The 20857-nt window shown below is 36.8% G+C and overlaps 1 protein-coding gene across 8 annotated transcripts in view; it reads left to right on the top strand.

The window, feature by feature from the left end:
* The window catches only part of TBC1D19 (TBC1 domain family member 19), a 102507-nt gene that overhangs the window by 14973 nt on the left and 66677 nt on the right, over positions 1 to 20857 (top strand). For 4 of the 8 annotated variants that reach the window (XM_080657969.1, XM_080657968.1, XM_080657971.1 and 1 more), the window contains exons 2-4: positions 6884 to 6956; positions 8225 to 8270; positions 11003 to 11075. In XM_080657969.1, coding sequence (XP_080514095.1) covers positions 6884 to 6956; positions 8225 to 8270; positions 11003 to 11075 — 192 coding nt within the window. Of the gene's footprint in view, positions 1 to 6883; positions 6961 to 8224; positions 8271 to 9332; positions 9446 to 11002; positions 11076 to 20857 lie in introns of those variants that run through there. The other 4 variants (XM_080657974.1, XM_080657973.1, XM_080657975.1 and 1 more) reach the window with 4 other exon arrangements.

The following is a 20857-nucleotide window of genomic DNA, read 5'->3' as shown; positions in this document are numbered from 1 at the left end:
ATGTCTCTCTCTCAAAAATCAATAAAAATATATTCTCAGGTGAGGAAAAAAAAGTATATCTAAGAGGTGTAGCAACTTTGAAATATTGAAATGTTTAGAATTAATAACCAATTTCTCTTTTGAAGTTCTTTAAATTGTGCTACCTCTGAGTCATTTCAAATACAGGCTTAGTGAAAAAACCTGTTTCCTTTTGCCATGGTACTTTTGAATAACGAGCAGGGTTGTGCAGCTTTTAAAATCCTAGGAGTAACAGACTGGAAACTAGTCTCTTCAGTTAAAAATAATTTTTATAAAGTTCCTTGTTCATTTGTGGAAAAATTTGTTAAAAAGGATATCATATAGTTTGGTCAATATAATGTTGTCAAGCAACAATTAATGCCCAGTTGATACTTGGGATGCAGAAATGAAGAAGACATGGTCTTTGCCCTTGAATGTAATGGAAAGATAGATGGGTGAGCTGAAAATTACAGTATAATCTGATAAGTGCTTTAACAGAGGAACAGAATAGATATATTTGCAGATGAGAATGGGGGGAGTGGGGAAAGCAGGTAATATTTGAGGGCTGTCTTGGGAACTAGTAGGGCTTTGCTAAGGTGGTGAGGGGGCACCTGCATCTGAGGAAACAACATGGACAAAAGCCTGTAATCCTTAACATATTTGACAGTGGGGGAATTGGTGAATGTAATTCACTGTGACTAAAGAGCAGGATGTACTCAGGGAAGAAGTGTAAGAAAAGAGAGGATGTTGTCAGCTCATTGGAGGAGCAGCTGCTGAATTTGGAGAGATAGGTGGTACATAGGGAAGGGCCATGTGCCCATCCTGTTGAAAAGTAGAAAAGTTCAGGCTTCTTGGGTGTGCTGTGGAGATCCATAGCCAGGAAAGACTTACATTTTAGGAAAAAAATGCTGGAGGATGGACTGAAAGGGGGAGAAATTGGTTCATGTATTTAATAAGCTTTTATTGAGCACCTACTAGTGAAAGGAACTTTCCTAGGCACTTAGGATACAGCAGTGAACAAAGACAAAGATATCTACTAGTGGGGCTCACCACTTCCAGTGAAGTGAGATAGACACTATACCAAAGAACATAGTACATAAATTAATCACACAGCATATTAGGAGATGATAAATACTAAGAAAGAAGAAAAGGCAGAATAAGGGGGTGTGAGGCTGGGGTGGTTGGTAGTTGCAATTTAAACAAGGTGTCAGGATGTCCAGTTCAGAAGCTGTTGCAGTAATCCAAACGAGAAAGGAGGAGGACTCAAGTGTGGATTTTAGAATGGAGACAGGGAATAGCTTGGGAGATATATATTTTTAATCTTTGTTGACCCTTTTAAAATCTTTTTTGACCCTTTTTTATTCATAAAATAAAACACAAATGGAAACTATACAAATCTATAATATAATGAGTTATTATAAGATGAACTACCTTGTGAAATCTACTCTGGTAAAAAAGGGAAACTTTGAAAGGCTTCCTGAATAATCAATGGAAAACTCACAGGAGAGAACCCTGATACCCAAGGACCAAAGATGGAGACCGCATAGAGACTGGTAGGAGGGGTGGAGGTGCGAAAGGGCTGGCTGGGCACCCTCAGATGGCAACTGAAGTCCTGGAGAGATATCTCAGTTGTGGGGGAAGCCACTGAGAACTCTGGGATCTAATCCTGAAGCTGGGCTCCCCAGCAGAAAGCACCAGACTTAGGAGGGTACCCACATAACATCTAGCTGTGAAAGGTAGTGGGGTGCTGTCTGCCAGGGAGTGGCAGCTGAAAGTTCGGGTACCCTCTTAAAGGGCCAATGCACAAAAATTCCCTGTGGAGCCACCCACCTTGTGCTCTGGCAGAGGGAGGGTGAAATAGACTGGAGCTGTGAGAGCAGAACCCAGGACTGGGGACTCAGGGGATAGAGCGCAGAAGGTAGACACCCCAAGTTTCTTGGGTTGAGTCATTCCCTCACACAGCAGAGGACATCTTTCCCACATAGACATATGCCTTGCCTGGGGGGAAGACAGTTGACACATCCTATTGGAAAACACCTTGCCCTGAGGCCACTTAAGAGACTAAAAGTAACAATTAGCCTCCAGGCAGAAGCAATTGCCCTACCCTGTTGAAAAAACTCTCGCCATATCTGAGGACAATTGCCTGGGGGCAATTCAAGTTAGAATCTTATTAGTCTGTAGACAGAGGCAGTCTCTGGAGGCTTTGAGTCTGTGCCTGATCCAATTAGTCAGAAACAGCCTTTAACACTGTCCTGCACTAGAGATTGAGAGGTATAAAGGATCTACCTAAAACATAGTCACAAACCCAAGCAGACAACCAAAATGAGGAAACAAAGAAACAACCCCCAAGTGAAAGAACTAGCGAATTCTCCAGAAGAAGAGATAAATGAAGCAGAGATAAGAAATTTATCTGAAACAGAGTTTAGAGTAATGATGGTAAAAATGCTCAACAGTATGAAAAAATATATAGTAACTATGAAAAAAGAACAATCTGAGATAAAGAATGACATAACACAAAGAACACATTGGAAGGAATACGCAGAAGATTAGGGGAAGCTCATGATCTAATCAGTGAATTAGAAGATAGAGTTGAAAATATCACTCAATTAGAGAACCAAAAAGAAAAAAACAATTAAAAAACAGGACAGCTTAAGGGAGCTGTGGGACAATGTGAAACGTAACAATATTGAATAGTAGGTGTGCAAGAAGAGGCAGAAAGGGAGAAAGGAACAGAGAAGGTGTTTGAAGAAATAATGGTAGAAAACATCCCTACCCTGGTAAAGGAAAAAGTCACACAAGTTCAGGAGGCACAGAGAACCCAAAACAAGAAGAACGCAAATGGACCCACACCCAGACACATCATAATTAAAATGCCAAAAATTAAAGACAAAGGGAGAATATTAAAGGCAGCAAGAAAAAAGAAAAATGTTACCTACAAAGGAGTTCCCATAGGCTAACACCTGATTTCTTATCAGAAACTCTACAGGCCAGAAAAGAATGGCATGAAGTACTCAAGGTAATGGAAAGCAAGGATCTGAGACCAAGATTACTATATCCAACAAGGCTATCATTCAAAATAGACAGTCAAATAAAGAGCTTCCCAGACAAAAAAAAAGGCTAAAGGAGTTCATCACCACCAAGCCAGCATTACAAGAATGCTAAAGGGATTTCTGTAAGGGATTGCTGAGAAGAAGAAACAGAGAGAGAAACCTAGCCATATAGAATTAAAATAGCTATAAATAAGTACCTCTCAATAATAACCCTAAATACAAATGGATTAAGTGCTCCAATCAAAAGGTGTAGGGTAGCTGAATGGATACGTGACCAAACTATAAGCTGTCTACAAGAGACCCACCTCAAAACAAAAGACACACACAGGATGAAAGTGAAGGGATGGAAAAAAAATTTCCATGCAAATGGAAAAGAAAAAAAAAAAAGCTGGAGTAGCAATACTCATATCCAACAAAATAGACTTTAAAAGCATCACGCTAAGTGAAATAAGCCAGTCAGAGAAAGATAAATATCATATGACCTTACTCATATGTGGAATATAATAACATAAACTGATGAATAAAAATAGAGCCAGAGAGGGAAAATATTCTAGAATATAATTGAAGTAATCCTGTTATTTGCAGATTTTTGATATTTCTTACAACTTTTATGATATTATACTATGTTAGTACAGTTTTGGTAATATACTTAAAATCCTTTTATTCTTGAAATATTAATGTTTATTACATGTAGTATTATATGTAAGATAATTTTTCTTGAATAATTGGTGTTTATTGCATGTAACATCATATTTAAAATTGTTTTTCTTGAGATATTAATGTTTATTGCATGTAACATTATTATATTTAAGATCATTTTCTTGAAATATTAATGATTATTGCATGTAACACTATTATATTTAAAATCGTTTTTCTTGAAGAAAAAAAAACTGAAAAAGAAAAAAAAGGTGGGGGGGAAACTTTGCCAGCCATACCAGAAACCCCTTCATTTGCCCCTTCCCCGTCATGAACCTCTCCCTCCCCCACCACCTGATTTGGTAATCACTTTCCTGCATTTCTTGATAGTTTTATTAACCAAATGTATATCCATAGACACTAACTTGGTCTTGCCAATTAAAAAAATATTTTTGATGTGCCTTTTAAAGTCTTTAAAAATCTACAGGTTTCCTCCTCTTCCCTTCTTTTTCTTTATAATTTATCGCTGAAGAACTGGCCCATTTGACCTTTATAATTTCTCACATACTGGGTTTTTCTGATTGCACACCCATGGTGAAGCCTAACATGTTCCTCTGTCCTTTGTATGACTTGTAAATTGACAGCTAGACCCAATGGCGTGTGCAGACACAGGTGACCGCTGATGTTGGCAGAAAGTGTTCTTTCACTGAGAAGCACATAGTGTCTGTCCTTTGCAATGTTATTAGCTGTTTCTGCTCAATGCCTAGAATTAGTAATTTATTAGGGGTTGAAAAATGGTGATATTCTAATTATATCATATCTATTTTAGTTATTAGCTGGAATTCCTTTATAAAGAGACATTTCCTCTTATCTACTACTAGAGGCCCGATGCACAAAAATTCGTGCAAGAGTAGGCCTTCCTTCCCCCGGTTGCTGGCAACGGCTTCCCTCTGGCACCCAGGACCCTGGCTGGCTTCCCCCAGGCTGTCCGCAGGCACCCAGGACTTGGGCTGGCTTCCCCCGGGCCACCTGCAGACACCTGGGACCCGGCTGGCTTCCCTCTGGCCCCGGCTTCATCAGGAAGGACATCTGGAAGATGTCCAGTCTAATTAGCATATTACCCTTTTATTATTATAGACTAGAGACCTGGTGCATGGAAATCGTGCATGGGGGTTGGGTGGGGGGAGTCCCTCAGCCTGACCTGCACCCTCTCCAATCCAGATATCCCTCTCGAAATCCAGGACCACTGGCTCCTAACCGCTCACCTGCCTGCCTTCTGCCTGATCACCCCTAATTGCCTCTGCCTGCCGGCCTGATGCCCCTAACTCAGGGGTGGGCAAACTTTTTGACTCGAGGGCCACAATGGGTTCTTAAACTGGACCGGAGGGCCGGAACAAAAGCATGGATGGAGTGGTTATGTGAACTAATATAAATTCAAAGTAAAGGAGCGGAGGGGAGAGCAAGAGAACCCTCCGCTCTTTCGGCTCCACGGGCCGGATAGAACAGCCAAATGGGCCGGATCCGGCCCGCGGGATGTAGTTTGCCCACGGCTGCCCTAACTTCTCCCCTGCTGGCCTGATCACCCCCTAATTGCCCTCCCCTGTCGGCCTGATTTCTCCTAACCACCTCTGCCTCGGCCCCTGCCTCCTTGGCTTTGACCGGAAGGATGTCTGGTCTAATTAGCATATTACCCTTTTATTAGTATAGATTAGTATAGATTTGGTTGCCCAGTGGTACAGTTCCCATAGGAAAAGCAAGATAAATTACTTTTACTTTATTTACCAGTTTTCAAGGTAATAAGTTGGTTCCCTGTCATCCTCAATTCTTGTTACTTTATTAGTATTTTCTCCTCAAGGTGGCCTTGTCTGAAAAGGGTGCACTGGTTGGTCAGTTTCAAGAATTCACAGGGGCCAGGCTCCAGTCTCTTCAGACCTAATCCACTCAACTGGATTAGGCCAAACCCCTCTCAGTTTCAGCTCCTGTTCTAAAATTGGCTTATCATATGTTCCAATGAACTTGTTGGCTATTTTGAAGTTCTCTGTTTTTACATATATCAGATACCCTATTGCTTCCCTCTATTTCCCCTCCACAGATGCTACTACCATACATTATAGATCTTGTGTCCTTGGTGTGTCCCCAATTGCTTGTATGTTAGGCTTGTAGGGGATATCTTATCAAGTTTTGTTGCACATGTTTTCCATGGGATTTTGCTTTGGGTATCGAGTTGCTTGGTTTGTTTTTATGTGGAAATCAGGGAGATTAAAAAAAGCAAAAACAACTCATTGTCATCAATGCCATCTTTCCAGAAATGGGTTAAATCCCATTTAGAATGGAATTTAATCCCAGTTAGAATGGAATTGAGAATAACAGATGTTTCTGACTTGGAAGATCTGGTGGATAGTAATTGCATGGATGAGGATTAAAAAATAGAAAGAGAAGGAGAAAGGTAGTAAATGGAAGATTAATATTTTTATTTCATAGGTTTGAAATGCTTCTGAGATACTTTAATAGAAATAACTTCTTAAGAAGTAGGCTTCTAGAATTAGATAGAGAGAGCTAAGTGATGAAAGATCAACACATTGAAAGTCATGAAGCCATTATAGGTTCAAGAAATTACTATTTTTGGTAAAAATTACAGTGTGAAATATCAGTAGAAGAAAAAGCTTATGGCTGAAGATGAAAGAGACACTAATAAGCATTTGTGAAATAGTAGTTTTATATATTTCCCATAAATATGCACAGCAAATGTAGGTTCACATTGAGCAGCAATTCAAAGAGGAAGATACTATTCAAAAATCCATTTTAACGGTGCAACTGGATTTTTGGTTATTAGGTGTAGATGCTGTATATGTTGGGTATAATATTAGGAGAATGAACTTATGAAATCTATTTTTTTTCTATTGGACAAATGATGTTAAGTATTCATAAAGATAAAAACACTAGATGTTGTTAGACAGTCATGAGCTACAAGTTTTTATATTTTGAGTAGAAATGTTTACTACCACAGATCCTCTATTTCAGAGTAGTTGAAAAAGAGTTCTGTCTTTTGAGCTCATCTAGTTAATTCCCAGGTGCTCTGACCTCAGAGCGAGGTTTTTAAATAGTCTGTACATTTGGACATGCTTTTTAAAATTCTTCATTAACATTAAATATCAACCCAATGACTTATCTTGACCTCTTTTTCTTCTTTCTAAAATTAGGCCAGTCTTCAGAGAACTGATATTAAACTTGAATCTCTAAAAGAAGATATTAAGAGATTCTTTAAAACATCAGGTTTGTAAGTTGCTTTTTTCTTTCTAATTCTTTAAGGCAAAATAAGGAAATACTGTATTTGAAGGAAATATTTCATCCCCATCTAATTACTCATTCAAACTTGTGAAACAGTGGCTGAATATATTTCTCTTTGGGAAGGATTAGAACTTTCAGACATTTCAATAAATGCTGTAAAAATTTAGGGTCACTGGGGAAATGACTGCTTTATATCAGTTAGTTTTAAATACTGTTTACCTTCCTGATCAAAATACATCCTGAATATATGAAAAATCTTCCTTATTCAGCAACTTGTCTTTTCCTTTTTTTGGTGGTTTTTCCTTCTACAATGATTTTTCCTCCTCTTTTCTACCCTTTCAATGAGCAACAACAACAAAAATCCCCCTCCTTTTAGAGCAGGAAGAGAGGTTCCCTGTTCTAACCTTTGTACATGGAAACTGAGATATTAAGTGGTTTACCTATCCAGAAAAGTTCAAGTGGTTAGCAGGCAACATAACTGGTCTGACTCGTGGTAGGTACTTTATAATAATCCACCTCTGCTATTAGGCTTTTACTGACTAGTTCATTGTAACTGATTACTTGTGGTCTGTGTTTTCCAAGTGTCTGGCATTGGTGGCTGCTGCTGCTTCTTTCTTCTCTCCCCTCTCCCTCCCTCTCCCCCTCCCTTTCCCCCTCCCCCTCCTCCTCCTCCTCCTTCCTGCATTTTTATTGATTTCAGAGAGGAAGGGAGAGGAAGAGAGATGTAGAAACATCAATAATGAGAGAGAATCAATGATTGGCTGCCTCCTGCATGCCCCACACCAGGGATCAAGCCTGCAACCCAGGCATGTACCCTGACCAGAAATCAAACCATGACCTCCTGGTTCATAGGTCAATGCTCAACCATTGAGCCACACCAGCTGGGCTGCCTGGCTCTTCCTTGCCTTCCTCTAGGCACAGTCCTCATAGTACTAGTAGTGCAGTGGCTAGGGATTTCAGCATTAGTTGAGCAACTTAATGGTAGAAGAAGGAACTTTTTCTTCCATCTTGAGAAATGGTGCAATAGTTTTACTTAAACAATAATATACTGTTATGTTGACAACTTAGCTACTCAGTGTTTGCCAAGGGATATAATGAACTAAATCCTTAATAACACTACACAGCAATTGGCAGCTGATAAAGTTTTTTCACAAGTGAGTATAATGTTACAGTTTTAGTGAGATACATTTAATTATAATGTATATCTATCTTTGAAACTAATATGTTTATATATTTTATTTTTTTAAAAACAGGTTGGGAGAAGAAACTTCAGAATGCTGTTTATAGTGAACTGAGTGTGTGAGTTTTTCCTACCTATGTTGAAATACTATGTTTAGCTATATTTACTTTGTAAGTGCTGAATACAGTATTGTTAATATATACTCATTGTATTATTTCTTATTATTAGTATTTTTATAGCATTTAAAATTAGTTAATACTTTAAAAATTACAGTTTTGCCTGAGAATAACTATATAGAGTTTTTATGTCACCAAAATTTATATTATATTACAAATTTATTTATTCAGTGTAATTAGGGAATAAGATGCTTCTTGTAAGTTAATATTTCAGAAAACTGAAGCTTGTTGATTCTTTTTATTGCTACCATTTGGGATATTACCCTTTTTCTCTTTATAAATGATCCTTTTGAACATAATTATAATATTATTAAGAACATCATACAAAAAAATAACTTCTTTGTGTATGTGGACTTGCCCTCAGCATCCATTGAGGTATATAGAACTGTTTGTCATTACAAAAAATGTAGATCTAGAATGTTAGCTTTTGTAGTTTATTTAATATTTCATCATTCCTCAGTTATTTATTGAGTGCCTACCATGTGCCAGCACTGCTCTAGGCACTGGGAATACAATGTAGCATGCGAAGAAGCGTGCTCTAGGCAGAACAATATAGCATGCAAAGAAGCGTGCTCTAGGCAGAAGGGAACAGTGGGCTCAGAGACTTGGAGGGGGAACTGTGGCTCAGTGAAGGAACAGAAGTTGATTGGCTGGGTGGCTTAGGGGACAGGGCCATGGTAAAGGATGATATGAGCCACGTAGGCAGGAATGTGCTTCATACTCAAGGCTTTGCAGACTGGATCCTAATAGCATTTGGGTGTCAATTTAAAATTTTAAGCAGAGTAGTGACATGATCATATTTGCATTTTATTCATTCAGCATTGTACTGGTTATCTAGTGTGCGCCAGGCATTATGCTAGACACTGGGATTGCAAGCACTGGTGAATATGGAAGACATTGCTCCTGGCTAGCAGCCAGGCAAATTGACAAATAGGCTGAAAATAGCATGGAAGCAGGGACAGTCTGACGGGTGAATGCAGACCAGAGATGCTGGTTCCCTGAAACAGTGTCAGTGGGGAGGAAAAAGCTGAGAACTATCTTGGGGAGGTTTAGGGGATCGGAGGAGGAAGGAGTGAAGAATGATGCACAGGTTTCTCTCTGACAACCCTCTCTCTTCAGTAAGTGCATTCGATTTCAATCCTATATTTCTAAATTTTATTGCATTTAGAAGTACTGTAATTATTATTAAAATAGAAGGATTTTGGAGTGATACTTAATTCTAAACCACATGTCCCTTTACAAATGACATACTGAGCACCATGAAATAATGGTTTTTAAAATGATCTTGCATATAAGAAATACTGAGGTATCTAGAGGTTTTCATGTTTTCCTTTGTGAAAGGTGATTTATTCAGGTATATGGAATGTAGATTTTAGTGGGAAAAACAATTAGCTAGAAATAGTAAGTGAAGCTGTCTTTAAATGAGGTAGGATAGGTTATTTTTTCTATTCTAGAAACATTTGTTATGGACATTTGAGCCTCTTGCTGGGATAGGTACAGGTAGCTTAGTATGTCATTAACCCTTCACATGCTGGTGTCCCACTATGGCTGAGGAATTTCTTGAGAATTCGATGTATGGTTCTTGATTATGGAACATAGTTGCCTAGCTGCAGTTACAGGCCCTGTAACTAACGTCAATAGGAGTTATACTTGTTTTGTGAAAGAGATTGGAATAAATGATTCAAGTATCATGTTTCCCATTGCCTTCTATGTGATTTCACATCACTCTGTGCCTTTATCCCAACCATTCTGGTTTTTTTTTTTTAAGGATTTTTAAACATCCCAAATGTTTCCACCTCAGGGTCTTATGCTTGCTTTCCCTTTGCCCCAGATCTTTGTATGCTGGGCTGCTTCTTCCTAGATGCTCCCCTAGATTCCTTTCTTACCCTTCCAAAGCACTTTTATCCCATTACCTGCTCTCATTTTCTCATGACACTTATTACTATCTGGTGTTATTCTATGTATTTATTTGTTTTTATAATATTCACTGTATTTCTTTACTAGAATGTCAGGTATATGAGAACAGGGGATATTGTCTTAATCACTATCATATATTTAGTTCCTAGAATGGCTCAAAAATGTGTTGATTAAATAAATGTTTTCTTAATAAAACAATACATTTTGAATATAAAATGTAAAGTGACTTAAAAAATAGAAAGAATTCATAAAACATTAAAATTTTAAATTTTATTAAATTTGTAAATGAATGTATTATATAATAAAACATGGCTATTCAAATAGATATTTCTATTATTATTTCAACTGTATAAAATATATAATCATGTGGAAAAGGAAAAGAGTTGATATGTTAGTATGTCAATTGATTTTTTAACCATAAAAAATTCCTCTAAATGTTTATATTTCTGTGTTAAAATTAATAGTTATGACAATTACCATGAGCATTGACAGAGCCAAAAAATATTTTAAATAACTTCAATTTATGAATCCAGGTAATTATGCAATTTAACAAGTAATTACATTGCTAATCTAAAACTACAGTACTGGTAGGATAAGAGTTGAAGTTTGTCAGGCTGTTGCAGCTTGTGTCAATGCATACTGCTAATAAGTATTCTATTTCATTCATAACATGGGCTACAGAGGTAAGTATTTTCTAAGCAAGAGAATTAATTATCAATAGTAATGTACAATATTAGGCTGCCTCTTCTTGTTCCTAGGTTTCCTCTACCTAATCCTGCAGTACCTCCTGAACATCTTAAAGAGCCTTTGGTATACATGAGGAAAGCACAGGTTGGCTATTGTTTACTTTTATTTTCCATGTCAGGTTATATAATGCAGAATGAAAGATCCTTATTGGTGTCAGGAGTATATGTTATTCACTATATGAAAAACTGGGTAAGAACCAATAAAGTGATGTGAATAGTATTTATATATTCTTCTTTTCACTTTCAGTAACCAAGGATCACACGTACTTAAAGTAATCCTGAAAACGTTGAGTAGAAAAAAAATACTATGTACCATACGGGTCTGAAATTTAAAATACTGGTATGATAGAAGTTCCCCAGCTCTGTGATATTAAAGGAATGAAATGGGGTTGAACTGACACACTGTCGCCTTAAAATTTTGACTTTTGAAGCCAGTATTGCTGATGGCATATGTGAAATATATTTGTTCTCACAGCAGGCTGTTATGTACTCAATTGCGTTCCGTTGCAGAACTCAAACGAACATACACTATAAATGGGCTGAAAACAAGCAAAAATCACTTTAAAAGAATAAAATAATTTACACAGAAAAACTGCAAAAAGCAATTAAAAAAGAAAATAATTCCTGTCACGTGTCCCTCAGCATAGGATATCTCTACTGTCTACTTGTTCTCTTCTCTCAACTGTTGAACAGTTAGGAGGAAAATCATATATGTTTTATGTTGACAATTAATTTTTACTAAATCCATTTATTCATCTTCCAGTGGATTCATTTTGCTGCCTGCCAATCCTTTGATAATTCATTATTTACTAGTATTACCTGGTTCCTGGTTAGGTTTTCCCCAAGTTTCTCCATGCTTGTGTAGCCTGAAATTCTACCTCTATCTCACTAATTGTGAACATTTGCCAATTATTTTATTAAGGATATTTAGGTCATCTCATTCAAGCTTCCATATCTTCCTGCTTCGCTGCTACATCTTTTTTGGATCCATTCCTCTATGATCAACTGTCTACTGTGCATTTCTTCTGTTAGATCAAACTCAGCATGTCTAAAACCAAGTTTCTGATGTTATTTCTAAAATGAGTATATCTTCTGACTTTCCTAGTTCTAATGATTGATTTCCATCATTATTATACTAATGTAGACATGAAATATTTTTGACCTCAGTTTTCCAAATCCAGATAGTCACTAAGTTCTATAAATGATTTCTTTCCATAGTCTTAGAGCCTTCTATTCTTTTTCATCGTTATTACCATAGTGATCACAATGATCATGATGATGATCATGATGACTATCTCTCATTGAGTGCTTACTTGGCTTCAGACATGAACATCCTTGCCTTATTCTTATACCTCTTAACTTTCAATGAGGCTCTCTATCACCTTATGTAATCTCAACACAATGAACTTTAACTACAAGCAGATGAACCCTTATAATGTATCTCACTGCCTTCTAACAAACTTTTAGTGACTCCCAATTGCCTAACACCGTGGTCGGCAAACTGTGGCTCGCGAGCCACATGCGGCTCTTTGGCCCCTTGAGTGTGGCTCTTCCACAAAATACCATGGCCTGGGCGAGTCTATTTTGAAGAAGTGGCGTTAGAAGAAGTTTAAGTTTAAAAAACTTGGCTCTCAAAAGAAATTTCAATCATTGTACTGTTGATATTTGGCTCTGTTGACTGAGTTTGCTGACCACTGGCCTAACAAAATAATTTCCTACTCCAAAGCCCAACATTTAAGAATTTTTACCATTTGTCTCCAGCTTCCCCTTTCACTTTATCAATCTTTGCTGTCTTATAACTGTCCTATGTGCCCATCCAAGTGAATTATTTTGTCTTTCCCTCTTGCATCTTTAATACCTTTCTTATTTTTTTTTATCATCATGGAAAGCCCTTTCTGCCTGATTTGCATTATGAAAACCCTATTTTGTGAGGATCAGCTCAGATGACATCTCTGATGTTACTACCACTGTTGAAAAGTGTCTCTCCCTCTTTGCACTCTTGTAGCACACAATCATCTCATGGCCCTTATCACCAATTGCATTCCATTATAGTAATTTCTGTACATACATTCTGAAATTTATGTCTTTTGAAAGCAGTAATGATTTAAAAACATTTTTGTATGCCCATTATATCTAGTATATTAACCTTTATATAGCAGGAGCTTAGTAAGTTTATGTTGGTTGAATAGTAAAGGCATTTGCAATCTCTTCTACCAATGATTACAATATTCATTTAAAACATATTTACTAAATACCTACTAGGAGAAGACACTCTGCTGTGTGCTTTGGAGATTCAGAAATAACTTAGATTCTGCCTTTAGATAACTTCATGGTTTAAGAAGATTTGGACATAGGTTGTTGTAATGTAAGGTAGAAAGTGCTGTGTGCTCTAGGGGAGGTGGCTAGGAAGTTTTGTTAATGTTGACCTTGATCATCTGGCAGAGGTAGTATTTGTGAGGTTTCTTCATTGTAAAGTCACTCCCTCCCTCCTCTGTACACTGTACTCTTTGGAAGGAAGTTACTGTGTGTAGTCCACACTTAAGGAGGGGTAGTTATGCTCTGCTTCCTTGAGGAGGGAGTTTCAACAAATTATTTGGAATTTTTCCTTATGGAAGAGTTCTCTCTCTCTCTCTCTCTCTCTCTCCTCTCCTCTCTATTTATTTAATCACTTATATCAGTATAAACTCATGGATATTTACTTTATACTTTGTGTTTTAATCTAAAACTTCTTAATTTTGTTGCTTACAATCTATTCTGAATGTTAAAGGTCAAAAAAGTTCTTCAATAAAGAAACTGTTCACTTTGATTTAGTGTTGTTTGTGACCATGGAACCCCATTTCCATGTGAAATTTCTTGGGAACTACTTTGCTACACCCTTCAGAGAAAGCACGATTTGAAGAAAAGGATACATACATAGCATGATAAATACAAGATCATGGGTTTTCTTGTGAAATAATACTAGTAAGCACATGGAGCTCTAATTGTGTGCCAGGTGCCATTCTAGTGCTTTACAAGTATTCACTCACTTAATAATCATGGCAAGCTTGTGAGGTGAGTTACTCTTATGATCTTTCAACTTCACAAAGCTAGTAGGTGAAAGCGTTGGGATTTGAACCTTGGAAGTCTGGTTCCAGATGGTATTCAGCCTATTTCTCTGTACAGAGCAGAAATCTTCAGGCAAACTTAAGGTATGCTATGTGGCTGAATTTACTGTGTTTTCTATCAGTCCAGTAACCTAAGCAAAAATGGGAAATTGGTTAGTTTTATATTATTTCAATTCTCATTCCCTTTCTAATTGGTCTTTCTGTCTTCTGTATTGTCACCCCACCTCTTAAAATTGCTAAGACCTTTAGGGTACAATTCCAGTCCTTTGCTTTGGCTTATCAGGCTGTAACTGGTCTTGCCCCTTTTTAGGATTCAAGTTTCATCTCTTGCCTTCTCACACTGTCCCTTCCATGTTCCCATTCCCCTCCCCACTTCCACACACATGTACATTCTCTCTGTCTAATCATACTTGACCTCTCCCAGTTGTTCCAGCAGGAGAACCATGGCTTATGCTGCTGCTTCTACCTGAAACTCCCCATGTATTTCTAGCCAACTTATGCATATTCTTCAGGGATCAGGTAGTTCCTTTTGAAAGGCTCTCTGACCCCCAGATCAGATGCTCAGTTAACTCTTCCTGTCTCTAGTCCTCCACATGGGAAGCGCCTTGCACTTCCTACCACAATACTTGGGTCATTTGTATTATTACTAGATTCTGAAGTCCTTGTGAAACAGCATCAGTGTCTCTCTTTCCCAGGTGTATCTCCAACATCTGGCACAGTGTCTGTCCCACAGTAGATGCTCAGTACGTATTACTTAAAATGTTGAATGAATTGAATAAACAAAAAATAGAAAATGTTCCCTCCTAAAAAATATTTATACCCCTTTTCCTAGTATAATTCCACATCTAGAATCTTATCTAAAGGAAAGAATCAGACATAAATTTTCATGATAAGAGTAAAAACTTTAAAAGAATCTAAATAAATAGCAATAGGGCTTGCTGAAATATAACATGGCATTTCCAAAAGATAATGTTATACAGGCATCAAAAATATCATTTTTGAGGAAATATTACAAAATAGAAAAGTGCTTAGAATGTAATCTTAAATGGGAAAATCAAAATATATGACAATATAATTCCACTTTAAGAATGAACATGAGTGTGTATATATATGGATGATGGAAATTTGTGGATATGTATTTATTATTGTATTCCTTACATATTCTGTTTTCCAAATTATCTTAAATAAATGTGTTATGTTTATAATTGAAGAAGAATTACTAAAATATTTTCCATTAAGTATCTGAGCTAATATTATTTTGTTTTACTTTATTTTTTCTCAGAGTAAAAAAAATAATTTTTTAATTTCATAGTTTCAAAGTTTTTTTTTATATGCTGCATATTTATTATGCATTGGGGGGAGGGGGAGTTCCTGTAATAATGTCAACATTAAAATCTTTAAAAATAAAAACAAAATATTATAAAATTTTAAAAGACTTTTTATTTACTTTCATTGTTATAAAAATATAGCAAGGTGATAGCTAATACCCACTTAAAGATTTTTATACAATTATGATTCTTTTATTAATCTTTTGCCTCTCATGGCTTAGAAATGACCTTATTTATAAAACTGTTGAAATCCTTTGAGTTAATATCATACATCCCAATTATTAGGGAAACTGATTTGAAGCGAACAATAATTTCATTTGGCGAGGATATGAGTTTGGGTAAAAGGTAATATCTTCCTATTTAAACATTTTAAATGTAAAAGGCCATTTATTTTCCTTCTAAATAACATTTTAAAGTTTTATTTATCTTATAAGTCTTTTGGGTAGAAAACATTATTTTTATTTTGTATTAATGAACTGTCATTTTTCTTTTATTTTTAATTTTTATTTTTTTTTATTGTTTAAAGTATTACATATAGTAGTACATATATCTCCTTTTTTTCCCCATTGACCTGCCCCAGCCTCTCCTACCCCCTGTCACATGCCCTCATCCCACCTCCCCCCCTCCCCAGTGTCTTGTGTCCATTGGTTGTGCTTATATGCATGCATACAAGTCCTTTGGTTGATCTCTTTCCCCTCCTCCCCAACACTCCCCAGCCTTTCTGCTGTAATTTGACAGCCTGTTCGGTGCTTTACTGCCTCTGTATCTATCTTATTGTTCATCAGGTTATAATGTTCTTTATTTTCCATAAATGAGTGAGATCATGTGGTATTTTTCTTTCATTGCCTGGCTTATTTCACTTAATATAATGCTCTCCAGGTCCATCCATGCTGCTGCAAATGGTAAGAATTCCTTCTTTTTTTATAGCAGTGTAGTATTCCATTGTGTAGATGTGCCACAGTTTTCTAATCCACTCATCTGCTGATGGGCATTTAGGCTGTTTCCAAATCTTAGCTATGGTGAATTGTGCTGCTATGAACATAGGGGTGCATATATCTTTTCTGATTGGTGTTTCTAGTTTCTTGGGATATATTCCTAGAAGTGGGATTACTGGGTCAAATGGGAGTTTCATTTTTAGTTTTTTGAGGAAACTCCATACTGTTTTCCACAGTGGCTGCACCAGTCTGCATTCCCACCAGCAGTGAACGAGGGTTCCTTTTTCTCCGCATCCACGCCAGCACTTGTCGTTTTTGATTTGTTGATGATTGCCTTTCTGACAGGTGTGAGATGGTACCGCATTGTCGTTTTGATTTGCATCTCTCGGATAATTAGTGACTTTGAGCATGTTTTCATATGTCTCTTGGCCTTCCTTCTGTCTTCTTTTGAAAAGTATCTATTTAGGTCCGTCACTCATTTTTTTATTGGATCATTTATCTTCCTTTTATTAAGTTGTATAAGTTCCCTGTAGATGTTGGTGATTAAACCTTTATCAGTGATAACATTTGCAAATATGTTCTCCCATACAGCGGGCTTTCTTGTTGTTTTGTTGATGATTTCTTTTGCTGTGCAAAAGCTTTTTATTTTGATGTAGTCCCATTTGTTTATTTTTTCTTTAGTTTCCATTGCACTAGGAGCAGTATCAGTGAAGAAATTGCTTCGGCATATATCTGAGATTTCTCTGCCTGTGGATTCCTCTAGTATTTTTATGGTTTCCTGTCTTATGTTTGTTTAAGTCCTTGATCCATTTTGAGTTTATTTTTGTGTATGGTGTAAGTTGGTGATCTAGTTTCATTTTTTTGCATGTATCTGTCCAATTTTCCCAACACCATTTATTGAAGAGACTGTCTGGACTCCATTGTATGTTCTTGACTCCTTTGTCAAATATTAATTGAGCATAGTGGTTTGGGTCGATATCTGGGTTCTCTATTCTATTCCATTGATCTATATGTCTGTTCTTGTGCCAGTACCAGGCTGTTTTGAGAACAGTGGCCTTGTAGTACAGCTTGAAATCTGGTATTGAGATCCCTCCTACTATGTTCTTCTTTCTCAGGATTGCTGTGGCTATTCGGGGTCTTTTTTTATTCCAGATGAATTTTTGGAGAGTTCTTTCTAGGTCTGTGAAATATGCCATTGGTATTTTAATGGGGAGTGCATTGAATCTATAGATTGCTTTGGGTAGTATGGACATTTTAATGATGTTGATTCTACCAATCCATGAACATGGTATGTTCTTCCATCTGTTTACGTCTTCCTCTATCTCTTTTTTCAGTGTCCTGTAGTTTTCTGCATATAGGTCTTTTACCTCCTTAGTTAAGTTTATTCCTAGGTATCTTAATTTTTTTGGTGCGATGGTAAATAAGATTGCTTTTTTAGTCTCTCTTTCTGTAAGTTCACTATTGGTGTATAGAAATGCCATAGATTTCTTGGCGTTAATTTTGTATCCTGCTACATTGACAAATTCATTTAAGTCTAATAGTTTTTTGATGGAGTCTTTAGGGTTTTTTATGTACAGTATCATGTCATCTGCAAACAAGGACAGCTTTACTTCTTCTTTTCCAATTTGGATGCCTTTTATTTCTTCTTCTTGTCTAATTGCAATGGCTAATACTTCCAGTACTATGTTGAACAGGAGTGGTGAGAGTGGGCATCCCTTTCTTGTTCCTGTTCTTAAGGGAAATGGTTTTAGTTTTTGCCCATTGAGTATGATGTTGGTTGTGGGTTTATCATATATGGCTTTTATTATGTTGAGGTATGATCCTTCTATTCCCACCTTGTTGAGAGTTTTTATCAAGAAAGGGTGTTGGATTTTGTGAAATGCTTTTTCTGCATCAATTGATATGACTGTGATTTTTATCTCTCAGTTTGTTTATGTGATGTATCACGTTTATTGATTTGCGGATATTGTACCATCCTTGCATTCCTGGGATAAATCCTACTTGGTCATGGTGTATGATCTTTCTGATGTACTGCTGGATCCGATTTGCTAGAATTTTGTTGAGGATTTTGGCATCTATGTTCATGAGGGATATTGGCCTGTAATTCTCTTTCATTGTGTTGTCTTTATCTGGTTTTGTATTAGGGTGGTGCTGGCTTCATAGAATGAGCTTGGAAGTGTTCCTTCCTCTTGAATTTTTTGAAATAGTCTGAGGAGGATAGGTTTTAGTACTTCTTTGAATGTTTGGTAAAACTCCCTTGTGAAGCCATCTGGCCCTGGGCTTTTGTTTGCTGGAAGCTTTGTGATGACTGCTTCAATTTCTTCCATAGTTATTGGCCTGTTGAGATGTTTAGATACTTCCTGATTGAGTTTTGGAAGGTTGTATTTTTCTAGGAATATGTCCATTTCCTCCAGGTTGTCCAGTTTGTTGGAATAGAGTTGTTCATAGTATTTTTTAACAATCCTTTATATTTCTGTGGGGTCTGTTGTTATTCCTCCTCTTTCATTTCTGATTTTGTTTATTTGGGTCCTCTCTCTTTGCTTCTTGGTGAGCTTGGCTAGAGGTTCATCAATCTTGTTTATCCTTTCAAAGAACCAGCTCTTGGTTTTGTTGATCTTTTGTATTGTTTTTTTTTTTTTTGGTCTCTATGTTGTTTATCTCTGCTCTGATCTTTATTATTTCCTTCCTTCTGCTTACACTGGGCTTTTCTTGCTGCTCTCTTTGTAACTCTTTGAGTTGTAGGATTAGGTAATTTATTACCTTTGTTTCTTGTTTTTTTGCAGTAGGCTTGTAGAGCTATGAACTTCCCTCTCAAGACTGCTTTCGCCGTGTCCCATAGATTTTAGATTGTTGTGTTTTCATTGTCGTTTGTTGCCATGATGTTTTTTATTTCTTCTTTGATCTCTCTGTTAACCCAGTCATTGTTTAATAGCATGCTATTTAGTCTCCATGTGTTTGACTTTTTGGATTGTTTTTATTGTAGTTTATTTCCAGTTTTATGCCACTGTGATCTGAGAAGATGCTTGATATGATTTCTATCTTCTTGAATTTGAAGAGACTTTGCCTGTGACCCAATATATGGTCTATCTTTGAAAATGACCCATGTGCACTTGAGAAGAATGTATATTCTGTGGCTTTGGGGTGAAATGTTCTGAAGATGTCAATTAATTCCATCTGGTCTAGTGAATCTTTTAGGGTTTATGTTTCTTTGCTGATTTTTTGTTTAGAGGATTTGTCCAATGGTGATAGTGTGGTATTAAAGTCTCCTACTATGATTGTATTGCTATCAGTATCTCCCTTGGTATCTTCCAGGAGTTTTTTCATGTATTTGGGTGCTCCTGTATTGGGTGCGTATATGTTTACCAGAGTTAGTTCTTCTTGTTGGATTGCTCCCTTTAGTATTATGAAGTTGCCTTCCTTATCTCTTGTTATGTCCTTCACTTTGAGATCTATTTTGTCAGATATAAGTATTGCTACCCCCACTTTTTTTTTCATTTCCATTTGCCTGAAACACCTTTTTCCATCCTTTCACCCTCAGTCTTTGTGCATCATTTTTTCAGAGGTGGGTTTCTTGTAGACAGCAGATATATGGATCATATTTTCTTATCCAATCCGTTACCCTATGTCTTTTGATTGGGGCATTTAATCCATTTACATTTAAAGTTATTATTAATAGGTACTTGTTTGTCGCCATTTTTATTCTTTACCCCCGTGTTACTTCTTCATTTCATATATATTTTTTTTTTACAGCAGACCCTTTAGCATTTCTTGCATTGCTGGTTTGGTGGTATTAAACTCCCTTAGTCCTTTTTGTCTGTGAAGCTCCTGATTTCACCTTCAAGTTTGATTGATAGCCTTGCTGGGTATAGTATTCTTGGATTCAGACCCTTCCTTTGCATGACTTTTTATATTTCATTCCATTCCCTTCTGGCCTGATGTGTTTCTGTTGAGAAATCAGTTGCTAGTCTGGATGAGGGATCCTTTGTAGGTAACTTTCTGTCTCTCTCTGGCCACTTTTAAGATTCTTACTTTGTCATTGGTGTTTGCCAATTTAAGTATAATGTGCCTTGGCATTGGTCTTTTGGGGTTCATTTTGCTTGGGACTCTGTGAGCTTCTTGGATTTATGTGGGTTTTTTCTTCCCTATATCAGGGAAGTTTTCAGTCATTATTTCTTCAAACAGGTTTTTCTATTCCTTGCTCAGTTTTATCTCCTTCTGGTACCCCTATTATGCGGATGTTGTTTTGTTTCATGTTGTCCCAAAGTTCCCTTAGGCGCTCCTCTTGCTTTTTATTTATTTTTTCTAGAAGTTGCTCTACTTGGGTATTTTTTCCTACCTTGTCTTCTAGCTCACTGGTGTGGTCCTCTGCTTCTTCTAGTCTACTCTTGATGCTTTCTATTGAGTTCTTTACAGCAGTGATGTCATTTTTCACTTCTTCTTCTTCTTCTTTTTTTTAAAAAATATATTTTATTGATTTTTTACAGAGAGGAAGGAAGAGGG

The sequence above is a fragment of the Plecotus auritus genome (genome assembly GCF_963455305.1).
Source record: "Plecotus auritus genome assembly, chromosome: 1".
NCBI classification, from domain to species: domain Eukaryota; kingdom Metazoa; phylum Chordata; class Mammalia; order Chiroptera; family Vespertilionidae; genus Plecotus; species Plecotus auritus.
The sequence above is the reverse complement of the archived record's forward strand: the minus strand, read 5'-3'. Positions and strand labels throughout refer to the sequence as shown.